Source organism: Nanorana parkeri, unplaced genomic scaffold (assembly GCF_000935625.1).
Source record: "Nanorana parkeri isolate BGI_ZX_2015 unplaced genomic scaffold, ASM93562v1 scaffold2691, whole genome shotgun sequence".
NCBI lineage: Eukaryota > Metazoa > Chordata > Amphibia > Anura > Dicroglossidae > Nanorana > Nanorana parkeri.
This window is the reverse complement of record NW_017308959.1, coordinates 28,721-29,483: the sequence shown is the minus strand read 5'-3', so window position 1 is coordinate 29,483 and position 763 is coordinate 28,721. Positions and strand designations below refer to the sequence as shown.

At 51.1% G+C, this 763-nt stretch overlaps 1 protein-coding gene across 1 annotated transcript in view; it reads right to left on the bottom strand.

Moving 5' to 3' along the window:
• Positions 1 to 89, bottom strand: part of DSTYK (dual serine/threonine and tyrosine protein kinase) — a gene marked incomplete at its 3' end in the record, with an annotated part of 86,847 nt that extends 86,758 nt beyond the window's left edge. The window contains exon 1 of the mRNA XM_018574038.1: positions 3 to 89. Within this exon, the coding sequence (XP_018429540.1) occupies positions 3 to 89 (87 nt within the window). The remainder of the gene's footprint in view (positions 1 to 2) is intronic.
• Between the last annotated feature and the right edge of the window lie 674 nt (positions 90 to 763).

Genomic DNA, 763 nt, shown 5'->3' with positions numbered 1-763 from the left:
ACCTCCCGGGCCGCGGACCACTCACAGCCAGGCCAGGTCTCCATCACAAGGAGACCAAGGATACCAGCCACGACAGGCCGCGGGCACATGAGGCCCCCATGGAGAAAGAGGAGGGGGACCGAGGCATGCGAGGGAACCTCGGGCCCCCAGCAGCACACCCAGACCAGAGCCTATAGGTCCATCCAGGTAAGCACGACCTCCAGAAAGGCAGCCTCCATACCCCTAGGCTGTCTTAGTCTTTTGTGCCCAGCGTCCTTCTCCTGCAGGTGGCGATATTACCCTACGGTACATGATCTACACTCTGTTCCCTATGTCCTTCAATTAATGGAAGAGAAAAGATGGTTTAAATTTCCTAAAAAAAAAAAAAAACATTTAATTTTTTTAAGAGCTTTATTAGACTATATAAAAACATACACACGAACAGAAGGAGACCAAGATGGATGTTTGGATCCTCTCCTCCAGCACATGAGCTCCCTTCTTATCGCTTCTAGCCTTGCCTTACCTTACCTGAAAGTATGGGGAAAACCAGACAGAACACCCCGGCGACCAAAGCTCCTCGAGATTCAGGTTCCCAGCTCAGCCGCAACCTCCCGTATGTCAGATCTTCATTCAATAGCCCTGGATATCAAATCCACGATATTGGCAGCGATTTCAGAGCCGAAAGCCAATCTTCACTCACTGGCTAACCATATACAAACGGTTGAAGATGTGTCCTCCTGCCATTCCGCCTCTATAAGGCGCATCCAGCGGACGACGGGCCGTC